Below are 14,376 nucleotides of genomic sequence, written 5' to 3'. Positions count from 1 at the left end.
ACAAAAATATTCAGGAATATAGAATAATCATTTAAATAACCAAAGAGCACATTCTGCAAGCCTGACTCCTGACTGCCAACACACAGCCTTTCTCTTTCCATGAGCCTCTGTCTCTCCATATCATCATCTCTGCCTCCATCTTTGGTGTTACTGCTTCTCTGGATAGAGACCTGCATTCTGCTCATGCTTTTCTCCCTTGATGGTCCTAGGATCCGCTGTTCCTGGACTGTAAGATTAACTGCTCCCCCCTTTTTGTTACAAAACTCCTGCCTTTACAATTGTGACAGTTGCAATTAGTCATAATAATAATCACTCACTACTGAATCATAAGAATCTTATTTCACCAGAACTATCTAGACTAGATGAAAACTATTCAATGGGAATTCTACCTTCCCACACACACTCTGAAGCTAAGCTCTCCTTGAAAACTTATAAACCAGTCACTTGGTGCCTATATAGTACCCCCATTTTAGGTAGCCAAAGTCTATGTTGCCCATCCCTATCAAACCCTGTATACAGAGCAGATAGGATTGATACTTGATGTGAAGATTTCTTCCCTCTCCGTTGGTATTTTAAGCTACTACATCTATAAGTCAAGTTCATCAAATTGTAGCAATTTACACTTGTTTCCTTTATCAAAAAAAATGTTTTTTTATCTTCCTCTAGTCGAGTTCTGATCATCAAGCCATCAAATCTAGGTCAAATGGGTACTGTCTACAAGTTTGGGCGTTCTTGTGCATCTCCCCTCACTTCATATCAGCTGGATGCTTTGCCCTCAGCTTTAGCCCTCCATGGCTACGTCCTTGTCCATGGGCACAGGAGTCCCCAGGTCTCACCATACTTTGGACCACCAAGCTCTTCCTTTTTTCTCACTCATCTCCAGGTTGATGAGGGTCTATGGAATGTGATCAAACTCAGCCCATATCTTCATTGCTGCCTTTCTCCCTCATTAGAAGACCAACCTGGTCACCAGCAAGCTTACATGCTTGCTCATGTGTTTTTTAACATTTCAGTTTCATCCACACTTTGGTTATCTTCCCATTCATGTGCATCTGGTTTGGAGTCTCTCATTGGGTAGAACAGGAAGACCTTGGCTCCCATCAATCAATCATCTTTTTGAACCGGACAAGCTTTTGCTCCAAGTCATTCCAGATGCAGCTCTTTTCTCTTCTGCTGCAATAAGACGCCACCTCTTACTTTACTTGCAGGTATTATAGGAGTCTTGGTGTGGTGCTGTGGGTTAATGTTGTTGCTGCTAAGTGCTGTCAAGTCAGTTCCATCCCATAGCTGGATTGCACGGTCAGTTTGATCTACATGTTTGGCTGTTCAAGCTCACCAGCTGCTCCTTGGAAACCCTATACAGGGTAGCTATGGGTCAGAACCAACTCAATGGCATTTAACAACAATAAATTATAGATAAAAAGCAAAGTAACCATCTAAGAATCAAGTTTCACTTCCTATGCTCCTTCTTTCTTTCTTTTACAAAGTTCCATACTTACGTGAGTCTGGAACCATTGCAGTGAACCCCACTCCTCTCACTAACTGCAAAAATGGCAGAGGAACATAATTTGACTCCCTTGTGAAGTAGACAAGTTCAGATGATGGGAAATTTCTAAATTAATAGTTTTCTAAAGTGATAATCTTTGGGAGGTAACTGCGGACCAGAGGGGACCACTAAATATGGAGCTTCCTCACAAAGCCAGGGGGCATTTCCTATGCTGCATCAGCACCTGCTTAGCCAGAGGAAATCTTCTTAGCCTACTGCCTGGCCCAGGGACCCCTCAGGAGTCCTCATCCCCCACATTCATCCTCTCTTCCAGGCACAGACATCAGCTCCAGGGGTCAGGGCAATTCAAAATGGCAAGACTTTCCTCCTGACTCATGCATGGGGTCTCCCCTCAGGGCTGACAGGAAGCAGAAGTGGCCCTATAGCCATAGGAGTCACCGGGGCACTGCTCAGCTTGATGGGCTTGGTTGCTGTGGCACTGCTGCTGTTCCTTTACTGGCTCCCAAGAAAAGCAGGTGGGTATTTCCCAAACTTCCCTTTACTATAATCCATGCTCAGCTTGCCTTTATTCTCTCAGGCTAATACTGACCTTATAACCACCCTCAGCTTCTTAACATCCCCCATTCAGTCCCCTCACTCCCACAACCCACATCTTCCTTCTGGTGTCCTCCTAATTTCTCTTTACCAAATGCAAAGTGTTCCAAACAGTCCCAGTGGGTGGATGATTCTTTGATGAGGTGTTGTTTACCCAGCATCAGAAAATCCAGTGTATCACCCTCTCCCATATACACCCCTAAAAATGACAAGAGGAAGATAAATACTGAAAAATAGGAGTAAAAATAGAAGCCAAATAGGAGTTGGTAAGTTATTGAGTCTTTAAATGTTGAGCGTTTTCATAGTTGATCAATTGTACGGCCCTGCCTGCACTAGTTAGCTGTTGTTCTTTTACAAACTCTGGATTAAAAGATTCCTGGTGTTGTGCTGTAAGATTAGCACTGGAATGTGAACCACAACATTGACACTTCAAATCCACCAACTGCTCCTCAGAAACCCTATACAGGGTCATTATGAGTTAGAACTGACTCAACAGCACTTAACAACTAGTAAAAGAACTATGAATTGTAGATTCCCTTTTTACCTTATGACTATATCCCTTTGAAGGCCAAAGACAGTTTTTGCCAATCTGCCACCTCCATTAGGATTTACAAAGAAGAATTCAAACCATAGTGATTATCAGGTTCTAAATGAGTCCCCTACAAGCTCTGCTCCATCTCCAGATCCAATGTTTCTCTGCTTTCCTTTCCAGGAAAAAAACCTGCCTCTGACCTCACTAGGTAAGTCCTGGGCTGTAGCTCATCTTTCCTGTATAGTTAATGAAATGCTTACATGGTAGAAATATGGAGTTGAGTCCGGTTACTGCCAAGAGTCCAATTTCTGTTGTTCTCATGCCTACAAGATAAGATATGCTCACTTCATATTGCTTCCTCCTTTGAAATATCTCATGGTGGTTCCTAGATCTTCTCCCCCACTGCTTTAGCTGTGTAGGCCTTCTTCTCACATCAACTGTTAATTGCTTTAAAAAATAAAAAATTCGTGTCTTTGGTTGGCTTATGATTACTGAATCTGCCCATGTCCTAAGATGATCTTAGATTAATCATACTGCAAAGCTCTAAACATGACCCAACATAGCCAATGCCTATTGTGACAACAGCAGAGAAAATGAAGCCATACAACTTGTTCACCTAGATATATGACTCTCCTACAGTGGTGGGAGGCAGGGGGAAGAATGTGGTACCTGTGAAGAACAGGCTGCCATCTTGGATCCCAAAGTCAGACTTTAGGAACCACATCACAGTTCGCAAACTGTCTATGGTGAAGACCATGGTAACAGTGTCAAAACCATACAGTATTCTTCTAAGTCTTCTGATTACTGATTTCTCTGAGACACTGTTCTCTCTGAGAGTGTAGTCTCTGGAGCCAGATTCAAATCTTGGTCCTGCCCCATTCTGGTTGTATGGTCTTGAACAAGTCACTTCATTTGTTGGAACCTCCATTTTATCATGATAAAATAAAATGGGGATTGTAATAGAATTGACTTCTATTACTTATCAAACATTATCAAAGTATGTGGTATATAGCTTGTTGCTGTTTAGTGCCATCGAGTTGATGCTGACTCATAGCAACCCTGTATAGGGTTTCCAAGGAGCAGATGGTGGGTTTGAACTATTGACCTTGTAGTTCAAACAGACCATAAGGTCTAGTGCTTACTTAGCCTACAGCACCACACCAGGACTCCAGGCAAGTGACCATAAACTCTTGAAACAAATAACATTATTTTATTATGGTTTGTAAATTAATAACCACAGATCATTTGTTACATATGTTTCCAAGCTTGGTAAGTGATAAGGACTCACTATAAGGGAGTGATCAGGAGACCTACTTTATCAGGATTCCCCAGAAACATTGGCATTTCTGTGTCTCACAGGAGCCCTTCAAACTTGGATGCCCAAGAGCCCACCTACCACAACATATCAACCTGGATAGAACTGCAGCCAATATACAGTAATGGTGAGGACTGACAGGGGCCCCAACTTTGTTCCAGAAGGCATGGAGGGAGAGTATAGGATAAAGGGGATATGTAGAGGTTGGAGGGGCTAAATTTAGTCACTTCAGAGAACAAACCATCCAGGAGGAAAAGGAAGTAGCTCTGATAAGAGGCAAGAGCCTTAGAGTCTTCTAAAACTTCAACTTTCTTTTCAAGTGAATCTTAAAAGAGAAGACGTGGTTTACTCAGAAGTCCAGAGCATCAAAAAACAAAAGACCAATGCAGGTAAGCGCTAAGGAAGTCTATTCTGACTGTGTCTAGGCTTTGATAGCCTATTGCTGTGTGTGACTCAGTTTCCATTCCTTCAGTGGGTCTGGGTCAAACAGACACATAGCTGCCACTCACACTGGTCAGTTGGGCTTCTCAACTTGTTTCCACCTGAGCTTCTGGGGTTTACCCAAGTCCACCATACATTGCAACTTTCTGTATTTTTTAGAGATGGCCTAAGTATTATGTGAATAACAAATATCCCTGTGGGCAATCACTTAACCTCTCAGAGGTTCAGTGTCCTCATCTGTAAAATGGAATAGTACTATCATGCTTAGAATTCTAGTGTGGCCCTGTAGGATAAGCACTGGAGTTCTAACTATAGGTCAGTGGTTCAAACCTTAAAAACCCTAAATAGGGTTGCTGTGAGTTGAAACCAACTCAATGGCACTTTAACACAACAACAACACAAGCTTTTCTTACTTTTACTAGTTTCCATTGCTACTGTAACAAGTTACCACAAATTTGATGGCTTTAATAACATAAATTTATTTGTTATAGTTCTGTAGGTCGAAGTTAAACAGATATCACTGGGCTAAAATCAAGGTGTTGGCTGTGCTGCCTTCTTCCAAAAGTTATAGGGGAGAATCTATTTTCTTGCTTTATTCAGCTATCAGAGACCACCTATTTCACATGGTTCATGGCTCCCTTCCACTAGCTTTGAAGTCAGCAATATTCCATCTTTCTTCCAGTCACATCTCTCCCTAGCCATAGTGAGGAAAGGTTCTCCAACTTTAAGGATTCATATAATTAGTCTGGGCTCACCCAGATAATCAAAGATAATCTCCGCATGGCAAGATCCTTTACCTTAATCACATATATAAAGTTACTTTTTTCATCTCAAGTAATATAATCATAAGGACTAGAATGCAGACATATTTGTTGTTTATGAAAGTTGCCAACAGGTAGGTTCCAATTCATGGTGACTTTATATATAACAAGACAAAATGTTGCCCAATCCTGTGCCATCTTCATGATCGTTGGCATATTTGAGTCCATTGTGGCAGCTGTTGTGTCAATCATTGAAGGATTCCTTCATTTTTACTGACCTTCTCCCTGTCTTACCAAACATGCTGTCTTTTTCTAGCAATTGGTCTTTCCCCATCACTATTCAAAGTAAGTGAGTCAGAGTCTCACCATCCTTACTCCTAAGGAGCATTCTAGTTATATTTTTCTAACACTGATTTCTTCATTCTTCTCACAGCCCAGACTCTTTACTGCTGAATCTATTCTAACTCTAGCAACCCTATAGGACAACATAGAACTTCTACAGAGGGCTCCAATCTTTAAAGAAGCAGAATGCCACATCTTTCTTCCATGAAGTGGCTGGTGGGTTTGAACCACTGACTTTCAGGTAGCAGTTGAGTGCTTATCCACTGTGTCATCATGACATCAGTATTTCAATATTCTTCAACAACACCATAATTTGAATGAACCAATTCTTCTTCCATTTTCTTTTTTCATTGTTAATTGTTCACATGCATATGAAGCGACTGTACCTAGACTTGAACCAGATACAATTTTGGTTATCAATGGAACATCTTTACTTTTTTAAACTTTAACATAGTATTTTGCAGCAGATTTTCCAAGTGCAATATAACATTTAATTTCTTGACACTAGTTGGTGATCCAAGCAGAATGAAACTATTGATGACTTCAATTTTTATCCATTAATCATTATGTTGTTTATTAGTTCAGTTGTAAGGATTTTCATTTTCTTCACATTTGACTGTAAACCGTATTGAAGGCTGTAGTCTTTGACCTTCATCAATAAATGTGGCAAGTCATCTCTTACCTACCACACTATGTCATAGAATTACATGAGGATCAAACAAGAAAATGGATCAGAAAGTGCTGTTAAAACAGCAGAGTGTTGAATAGCAGTAATGATGGCAGCATGCTGCTCTGACTATGTTATTGATCTTTACTTAGGGTAGGTGGCCTGCAATGAGGGATCCCAGCTTGCCTTTTGTCTTCTTGGAGCAAGAAAGGGAAACAAGGTTCTTTGGGACAGTCTTTTCTTTCTAACTCTCATTAATTAAAGCACTATGCTTTCAGCCATTCTGTTTCCCTCTCTAGGTTTCTGGTTTCTCTTGTGTAAAGGAAAATGAACTATGCTTGTGCCATTATTAGTTCTATGACCTACCACTAACACACTAAGTGGAAAACAAGCAAAAACTCAATATTCTCCACACTTGTGAAGAGACTGATTTCCTCATTAAGAACAGTCAACAAAAAATGATAATAATATCTAACATTTAATGAGCACACGTACTATTGTCAGGAACTGTATAAGTATTTTTTACAACCCTCTTTGAGGTAACCATTGTCATTAATCTCATTTTATAGATGAAGATCCTGAGACATAGAGAGTTTAAATGTTTTGTCTGACGTGACATCTTAGGAAGACAGCAGTTGAAGTACAGGAAAAGGACTAAAGAGAGTGACTGAGTTACCTAAGTGAGGAAGGGACCCAAAGACACAACTGTGACAGCACTAACAACCAGATACAAGAACGAGGGCTTACTATGAGTGGGCCTTTTACAGACAAGAATTTCCTTTCTTTCCACAGTGGTCTCCACATCAGGGCTTCTCAAGAACAAGGTGAGTATGATGACCCGCATGCAGGCTTTCCCCTGTGCCAGCCTGCTCCCACACCTGCTATGCTTTAGACCTCATCCATGTACTCTTTCCCCCTAGGACTCCTCTGTCATCTACTCCCAGGTGAAGGTGACATCAACCTCAGCCTCTCAGCTCCAGCTGGGAGCATTCTCAGCTCCTGACAGATGAGACCACACATCTCTCCAGCTACTGACTCAGCCTCTAATCCCTAACACCATCCTTGGAAAGGAAAGGCACTGAAGTGGGAAGATTTAAACTGCTTAGGACTCTCTCAAGTTGCTCATGCTTCCAATTTGGCCCAAACTCAGAGCCCTTCTGGACGCTTACCTATTTTCCGATGTACAGTCCTGGCGTAGCAGTCCTTTTGTCTAATGGCACATTTCTCACAACCCAGGGCCTCACAGGGTCTCCTGTATTTCTTAGTGGACTTTGTCTTTGGTCACTCATCAATTCTGTTCCCATGCACACCTGAACGCCAACATGGGCGTCCTGTTTCCAGTGGGGGAATTTCCCAACTTCCATCAGTTTCAGCTGGAGTGCTCTATCAATTAAGGCATCATCTCCCCATAATTGTACTGCACGTCACATTTCCCTGTTGTTGTTATTCAGTGCCATTGAGTCTGTTCTGATCCATAGTGACCCTGTATAGGGTTTCCTTGGAGCAGCTGATGGGCTTGAACTGCTTACCTTGTGGCTCATCTCTGAAATTCTAAGGTCAGAACCTGACACTAATAATGTCTTTCTTGTCCATATGCCAATATCTACCTGTACAGATAGGTAATTCTCACAACCCAGCTCCCAGTTCCTGCCTATCTTACTAGAAGTAACCCAACAAAGATATGGTCAGGAATGTCAGAGATGCTGATGGTAAGCATTTGGAATATAGAAGATACTCAATTATTATGAGGGAGCTTCAAAACATTTGTGGGAAAATGGAATTACAGGGTAATGAAAATTTTCTACAAACTTTCTGAAGGTCTGTCATATTGACTGATTGAATGAATGAATGAGGGAGGCACTATGGGTAATTGTAGGTCATTCTTAACCTCAAACTGAAATCTGATCCAGTGGACCTCCTAGAAAATCCAGGAAATACTCGCTTCTTTTCTATATGGAAGAAATAAACTAAGAGGAGGAGTTTGGGCAATGAAGGTTCTGCTCAGTAATGAGATGGTCTTCTTAGATTTTCATGTGCTTATGAATTACTTAGCATCTTGCTAAAGTACAAATTAGGGTTCAGGGGATCACGCTCTCACATGATGCTGGAGTTTCTTGGACTACACTGAGTAAGTAGGCCTTAGTGGGCTTCAAATGTTTGGGGCAAAGAATTACTTTACCCAAATAATGTAATCTTTGTCTTTGCTTCCTGGGAGTTCAGAAGCAGGGGATAGGATCTCATGACCATCTCAAGAGCCAGGAATAGAGTGAGTCCATTGGACCCCAAGATCCCTATGTATTGAACCTACTCTATCAAGGGACAGAAAGCTATGACACCAGATGTGTGGCAGAAGAGCAGCAGCAGCAGAACCAAGAGCCAGAGCATGAGACAGAGCAGTGGAGTTCCCAGTCCACAGAACAAGTAAAGCTGAGTGACTTGGGCAGGAGGCTTGTTTGCAGAGTGGGGCGCCTCTACACACTTAATTGAGGGAACTAGGTTTACTGACCCATGGAGTTAGAGCTGAGTGCCTTTAGGCTGAAGCTTATGGTGAAGTGGTGTGCCCTCTGGAGGTTGATGAGCAGCTTTAGAAGAGCTTTGTAACTTTGTCAGGGCATAGAGAAGCCTGCCTATGGGCATGGCTGAGGAGAAGCCACCCTGACCGAAAGAACTGTGCCCTAAGCATTTTTCTGATCTTGCTTTATATTCCGTTAACTTCCCTAATAAATCCCATACTAACTCTGAGTATGGTGCCTGAGTTCTGTGTAGCTATTGGAATAAATTACTGAACCTATGGGAGAAGTGGTTGGTGCGAGTTTTTTTGCAATCACCAAGCCTTTCTTCCAAGGTGCCTCTGGGTGGATTTGAGCCACCAATCTTTCATTTAGTAGCTTAGCACTTAACCATTTGCACCACCCAGGAGCTCCATTTTTAAGGAATAAGTGCAAAATAAGAGATAATAGCAGCATGGATTGCTCAGGACTAAAGGAAAAAATCAGTTCAAACTCTATTATTATTGTTGTTGTTGTTAGGTGCCTATTATTAAGGCCATGTTATCCAACAATATTACACCAATGTAGCTCCAAGATCCTAGAAGTACGAAGCTCAGAAGGGAAAATGAAAAAATTAAATTGTCAATAAGCAAGAAAAGCATATTCTAGGTGAATTTTCATGTCTTCCCCCAGTATGATAAGTATATAGCTACCAAAAAAAAACCTCATGCTGGAAGATTTTGTCCATTGGAGTTAAAGTTATTGGTCATAGACCAGTGGTATCACTATGAAGGTGAAAGGGGTGCAAACTGCTCTTAGTGACTCTGTAAGAGGTAGAGATACCAAAATGACTGTCTAAAAAAGTTTCATGCAATATTTCAGCAGAAATTTACTTTTTTATAAACATATCTCTGTAGTGAGTTATACCTACAAGGCTTAAATTCTATGCTAACTTTTTAAATCTTCTAATGTGCTCTGCGGGAGCACAGTGGTCCTGTAGGATAAACACTGGACAGCAAACCACAAGGTCAGACTTGAGCCCACTAGTCGCTCTGCAGGAAGAAGATGAAGCTTTCTAATTCCACAAGATTTACAGCCTTGTTAATCCTATATGGGTAGTTATGAGCTGGAACCAGCTCAGTGGAGCTTAACAACAACCATGTGCTCTGGTCAGAGCCGCCATTTTTACCCAATTACAATGATGCTTTGAATCAAGTGGTTTCATCTGGATGTGCTAAACAAGCACATGTTGTTGTTTTCTTTGCTGCCAGTGTTTTACTAGTTATAAATTTTGTCACATTTTCTGGTGTTTTAGCTAGAATATTTTGATAATTAGTATTTATGAACCTATATAAAAAACTTTTTTAAGAATGAAGTAGTAATTAGAAGGAAAGAGGAGAAATCTTAGAAAAGACTTCCACTCAGTTACTAATAATGTTGCAATTCAGTATAGAAAGATTTTACCAAAATATTATAATCTAAGAAATATTACATTTAAGCAATTCACAACTGTATTTATTATACATTATACTGTGATTAAAATTAATAATAAACATTACTAAGAATTCTGCGTGGTCTGGTAGAGGGAAAGGTCTGTGGGGGAAGGTAACACCAACCCTAAAGACACCACTGTCCCAGACTCCAGCCAGCTGGACCAGATTGTTGTCATCCTGGAAAGAGTCAGCAAAACATCATTTCCATATACCCTTTGCGACACCAGTCTCTTTGGCAACATTAAGCACTGTGTTTAGGGACATAATTTTTCTTGGGATAAATGTTTTAGGAGTTTAGGACTGACTTGATTCCTGAAGTCATTTCATTAATGGTCCATGTTGTCATAGTCTGATATGTTTTATTAATATTCTAGATTCTTTTAAATAGTAAAACACATCACCTATTAGCTAAACTTGGTATAATTAAAGTATCAAAAAGAATAACTATAGTTATACATTATAAATTGCAAAATTTAAAAGAATCCATGATATAATGATCCTAGAAAAAGAAGGAAGAAGGAAAAGTCTTACTTTACTTTTAAAAAGATAATAAATGTAGAAGGAAAGCTAAAGTTAGAAACCCTTTTGACAATCCCATGGTAATAATTAATTCAAGCAAGGAGCACAACTAGATGTTAAAATCAGTGGATAAGAGATTGCTGGGAAGCACACCACATGGGCTAAATGCATTACCTCCCCCAGTAATTGTTAATGAAAGGAGGACACGTATTTTTACCAGGAGAGATATGACAAACCTAGTACTAGTCAAGTGGTCAAATTTAGTATCATTAGTAAAAGGAGAAACTGATCCTATGTGCTTAAGGATACAATGTAATGGGAAGTACACTTTCTGGAATGCTCACCCAAAGCCTACAAAAGGAGACAAATATAGAATGTGGACATTCTGGTCAAGATGCTTCAATATAGTAAATGTCGTTAAGGGCAGAAACAAAAGATATGGAGACTAAGAGAGGCTGAAGATACCTGATATCAAATATGAACCTTGATTAGATTCTAGATAAAAAATAATTTGTTAACACTTTAATAAATTATCTTATTAAATGTTCACAACACACCTATGCAATAGGTATTCATTACTGTCCCTGTTTTATAGATGAGGGAACAGGCTGAAGAAAATCAGTTTACCCAAGGACACACATAAGTAAGTTTTGGAGCTGGAACTGTCCAGCACCAAATTTCATGTTATTAGCCACTTTAATGAATTTTCTGGTGGCTTTTGTGGGTCACTGAGTCCTATTGGAACAAAAGCAATTTTGAAAAAGAAGAAAATTGCACAGGATTTGAAATCACAGGCCTAGCTCCTGCACTGGTCTCTATCACTCACTATTAGCTTCTCCAAACTTCAGTTACCTAAAACAGAGAAATTAATAACAGCTACTTTATCAGATTATGTATGGAAAGAGATAAACCTGTGCAAACACTGAGCAGATTGTAGCACAGCTGGCGGTAAGTACCTGTGTTCATTGGAGTTGGAGACAGCTTCTGTTTGCCTTTGTTGGTCCCTACCCCATTGTTACAGTGAAGCAGCTGCTGAATGGACAAAAATATATTCCAAAAGAAAAGAATGGAGAGTAATTGGGTATCCTTATTAATGTGAGAGGAATGGGATAATTCGATAAGAGGTGTGGGGATACATGCATTTAGAATTTCAGAGAATGACTTTTGTGATTTGGGTGTTATTGGTCTTTATTCCAGGAAATAAAACCAAAGCAGTGGTTTCCCTAGAGACACTCTTCCAGGTCTCTTAGTAACCAAAGAACATGGTGTTTACTCAAATGAGGACTTTGAATAAATACCAATTCCTTGGACAGTGACCCAACATGTCCTGCAGTTATAGGTTTCCTGGCACCAGACAGCTTAAAAGGTCATGGACCTGGAGTAAAAAGAGATAAATGAGCGAGGACTTAGTCTAAGAGGGTCCTCTCTACTGTCTGGGCCCTCAGACTTCCTCCCTTCCAATATTCCCATCATTGTTCTCATTCAAATCTCTCCTCAGAACCCCATGTCAACCTGCATCTCCAAGTGGAGAACCACAGTGTAAACCTGATGGGTAGATCTGCTTCAAAGATGGCTGTGTTGTCATATCACTAGGCATGGGCAGAGTTGAGAGAAGATATAAAAGGTTAAGGCTGAGAGTTAAGTGCCCCTCAACCACTTTCCCTCCATATGTCCAGTCTGCTCTCTGTCAGTCAAGATCACTCACCTTGACAAAATTAGAGTGAATTTGGGAATGGGTGGGTATTATGTTATGATCATAATCATGGAAAAGTAGGGTTATGGGGAAAGTCAGGAACATTCTTCAAATGTTGGAGAGGGGAGGGGAAGGCCAGTCATCTAATGATCAAGTCTTGTTATTAGAGGACACCTTGAATGACACCCACTCTTAACAACTTTCTTAGGCTTGAATTGTCCCACAGACATCAGCCAGCCTATACAGGAATACTTACAGGGATGGAGAGCTCAGCACTTCATATGGCCTGAAATCATGGAAGGTTCGAACTAGCAAGTATCCTTGAGGCTAGTTGCTCTAGCACATGCTGGGATGGGAAACCTCATGTCTCCTATTATCCTCCTTGTACTATGAAAGGTACCTCCCTGTCAATTTTATCCTTAAGGAGATTCTTCAACCTGGGCTTACAAATCAAATTCCCTCTACCAGGTGCTGCCTTCAAATAGCTGGATCAATATGGAACTTGGGTATAAAATGAAAAGAAATTCTTAGCTGGCAGTGACCCAGTAGCCCTAGAAAATAATTAGTCCAAAAAAAGCCATAGAGTTATGTGGAGAATGTGTATAGAATCCAGGTCACTTCCACTATACAAATTAGTTAACCAAGAACCCAAAAGAAAGGTCTTATGCAGGTCTTCCATCACTCATCTGTCAGATTGTCTCTTCTGTGGTGGCTTGTATGTTGCTGTGATGTTGGAAACTATGTCACAAGTATGTTATAACAGCAGATGATGGACAGGTTTCAGCTGACCTTCCAGACTTAGACAGATTAGGGAGAAAAGACAGACTACTTTTGAATGTTTAGTCACTGAAAATCTAATGAATAACAGCAGAATGTTGTTAAATATAATACCAGGAAATTAATGGAATGAGTGTAAATGCCCATCAGTGGAAGAAAGGATAAATAAATTTTAGTACATACACAACATAGAAGAATAGTGATGAATCTGTGAAATACCTCTTAGCATGGATGAACCTGGAGGACATTAACTGAGTGAAATTAGTCAATCACCGAAGGGCAAATACTGCATGATACCAATATTATAAAAACTGGAGAAATGGTTGTCATGTTAAAAGAAGCTTTCTTTGATGGTACCAGGGGTAGAAAAAAAGGGAGAATAATTCACTGGGTGGAGCGTATACACATGTTAACTTGGGTGGTGGGGAGGGCATTAACAAGAGGTAGGTTTGCAGAAGAATGAGAAAGACAAGTGAAGACACAGGAAGTTATGTAAGGGTTAAAGGTGATAGAGATAAATAGTGTTATATCCGCAGTCCAGGAACAACAACATAGATACATAGTTACACAATGGGTTTGAAACAGGATATCTGTACGTGGATTTTACCTTTGCTGCAAACACACCTATGAATGTGGTGGATCATGTTGTTAGTTGTTGTTGTTAGGTGTCATTGAGTAGGTTCTGACCCAAAGCAGCCCTATGCAAAACAGAACGAAACACTACCCAGTCCTATGCTGTCCTCACAGTTTGTTACACTCAAGCCCATTGCTGTTGCCACTGTGTCAATCCATCTCATTGGGGGACTTCCTTGTTCTGCTGGCCCTCAACTTTAGCAAGCATGATGTCCTTCTCCAGAGACTGGTCCCTCCTGATAACATGGACAAAGAAGGTATGACATGTCTTACCATCCTGTCATCTAAAAAGCACTCCAGCTGTATTTTGTCCAACACATAGCTATTTGTTCTTCTGGCAGTCCATGGTACTTTCAGGATTCTTCACCAACACAACTCAAATTCATCAATTCCTCTATGTTCTTCCTCATTAATTGTTCAACTTTCACATGCATTTGGTGGTGTTGTTAGGTGCCATCGACTTGGTTCCAACCCATAGTGACCCTACACACAACACAGAGAAACACTGCCCGGTCCTGTGCCATCCTCACAATTTTTTGTTTTGCTTGAGTCATTGCTGATGCCAGTGTCACTCAAGCTCTTTGGGGTTCTTCGTCTTATTCACTGACCCTCC

At 40.5% G+C, this 14,376-nt stretch overlaps 1 protein-coding gene across 1 annotated transcript in view; it reads left to right on the top strand.

The window, feature by feature from the left end:
- FCRL5 (Fc receptor-like 5) overlaps positions 1-7,169 on the top strand; it is a 55,292-nt gene extending 48,123 nt beyond the window's left edge. Inside the window, exons 11-16 of the mRNA XM_006861740.1 lie at positions 1,903-2,022; positions 2,814-2,841; positions 3,993-4,075; positions 4,269-4,337; positions 6,952-6,983; positions 7,080-7,169. Coding sequence (XP_006861802.1) covers positions 1,903-2,022; positions 2,814-2,841; positions 3,993-4,075; positions 4,269-4,337; positions 6,952-6,983; positions 7,080-7,169 — 422 coding nt within the window. The remainder of the gene's footprint in view (positions 1-1,902; positions 2,023-2,813; positions 2,842-3,992; positions 4,076-4,268; positions 4,338-6,951; positions 6,984-7,079) is intronic.
- The last annotated feature ends 7,207 nt before the right edge of the window (positions 7,170-14,376 follow it).

Source organism: Chrysochloris asiatica, unplaced genomic scaffold (assembly GCF_000296735.1).
Source record: "Chrysochloris asiatica unplaced genomic scaffold, ChrAsi1.0 scaffold00042, whole genome shotgun sequence".
NCBI classification, from domain to species: Eukaryota; Metazoa; Chordata; class Mammalia; order Afrosoricida; family Chrysochloridae; genus Chrysochloris; species Chrysochloris asiatica.
This window is presented reverse-complemented; position numbering and strand designations above follow the sequence as displayed.